General features: G+C 39.7%; 1 protein-coding gene across 1 annotated transcript in view; it reads right to left on the minus strand.

Annotated features, from left to right (window-relative positions):
* The window catches only part of il34 (interleukin 34), a gene marked incomplete in the record, with an annotated part of 43,644 nt that overhangs the window by 30,159 nt on the left and 11,783 nt on the right, over positions 1–1,702 (minus strand). Inside the window, 1 exon segment of the mRNA XM_014033460.1 lies at positions 143–302. Coding sequence (XP_013888914.1) covers positions 143–302 — 160 coding nt within the window.

The following is a 1,702-nucleotide window of genomic DNA, read 5'->3' on the forward strand; positions in this document are numbered from 1 at the left end:
ACACACACACACACACACACACACACACACACACACACACACACACACACACACACACACAGAGTCCTCAGATGGAGCTCACATCCTTCAGACTCAGGTTTAGAAAGTTCTGCTGCAACAAAACCACATAAAGATTTCTTACCTAAAAGACCCCCCAGGAAGCACAGGGATGGGGGGACCATGTTGGTAGGCTTCAAAAGCAGCACAGTGTGCATGTGCACACACATACACACACGGGGGGTTCTGGTTTCAGGTCTTTGTGGTTCTGCTGAGCCCTCCAGAGATGCTGAACAGCTTCGTGTCTGAAAACACAAAGAAGCAAAACTGTCAAAAAACCTGAAGCTGACAAACCACTCAGGTGGGGCAGGTCCCAGGTTCAGAACCCAGACCAGTCTGTTCAGAACTCCTGGTGACCAAAGATGGAGTAAAAATCTACACATTTATCGAAACGACAGATCTGGACTCAGAGATCAAAGTTCTGCTCTGTTATTACCACATGGCGCAACGTGTTATTAACACATGGCCAAAATGTTATTAACACATGTCATTACCACATGGCCCAACATGTCAGTACCACATGGCCTAACGTTCCATCAAATCTGCAAATAAAACACATTTAAACAACCCTGACACATTAACCAAATCATTCACATATAAAATAAATAACTTTGGTCCAAGTACAGAACCCTGAGGAACTCCACACATAATGTTACAGAGTTCAGATCTTACTTCTTTATCTGTACAAATGTTTCCTTTTTTTTTTTCAAATAACTAGATATCCACAGTAGTACTGGTCCTCTAATGCCATATTTGTGTAGCTTTTCAAGAAGAATATTGTGGTCAGTGGTGTCAAATGCTTTCTTTAAATCATCATAAATACTAACACAGTATTGTTTTTGATCAACAGCAGTTGTTATTTGTTCCATCAATTCCATAAGAGTCATTGAARTAGAGTTATTTGCTCTGAACCCATAATGACTGCTACTTAAAACATTCTGTTCATCGATAAATTGATCCAATCTAGCTACGAATAATTTCTCTAAAATCTTTGAAAACTGTTGTAACAAAGATATTGGTCTATAGTTATTAAATACACATTTGTCACCATTCTTAGAGTGAGGGATTACTTTAGCTATTTTCATGTTGTCTGGAAATATTCTAGTTGAAATTGATAAATTATATATATAAGTAAATGGCTCTGTAAAAGTCAGTTATGTCCTTCACCAACATCATATCCATGTCCATCCAGTCTTTTGATCTTTTATCTGCAAGATTTTTTACAATAGGTATACTCCATATTTCTCCCTCATCAGTTTCATCAAGAAACATGCTGTTGACACAACCCATGACAAGTTACATGACATGTTATTACCACATGGCCAAAAGTGTTATTACCACACGACCCAATGTGTCATTACCACACAGCCCAACGTGTTATTACCACACAGTCCTACGTGTCATTACCACACAGTCCTACGTGTCATTACCACACAGTCCTACGTGTCATTACCACACAGCCTATGTGTTATTACCACATGGTCCTACGTGTTATTACCACACAGTCCAACGTGTTATTACCACACAGTCCTACGTGTCATTACCACACAGTCCTACGTGTCATTACCACACAGCCCAACGTGTTATTACCACATGGCCTATGTGTTATTACCACATGGTCCTACGTGTTATTACCACACAGTCC

The sequence above is a fragment of the Austrofundulus limnaeus genome, unplaced genomic scaffold (genome assembly GCF_001266775.1).
Source record: "Austrofundulus limnaeus strain Quisiro unplaced genomic scaffold, Austrofundulus_limnaeus-1.0 Scaffold1746, whole genome shotgun sequence".
Taxonomy (NCBI): domain Eukaryota; kingdom Metazoa; phylum Chordata; class Actinopteri; order Cyprinodontiformes; family Rivulidae; genus Austrofundulus; species Austrofundulus limnaeus.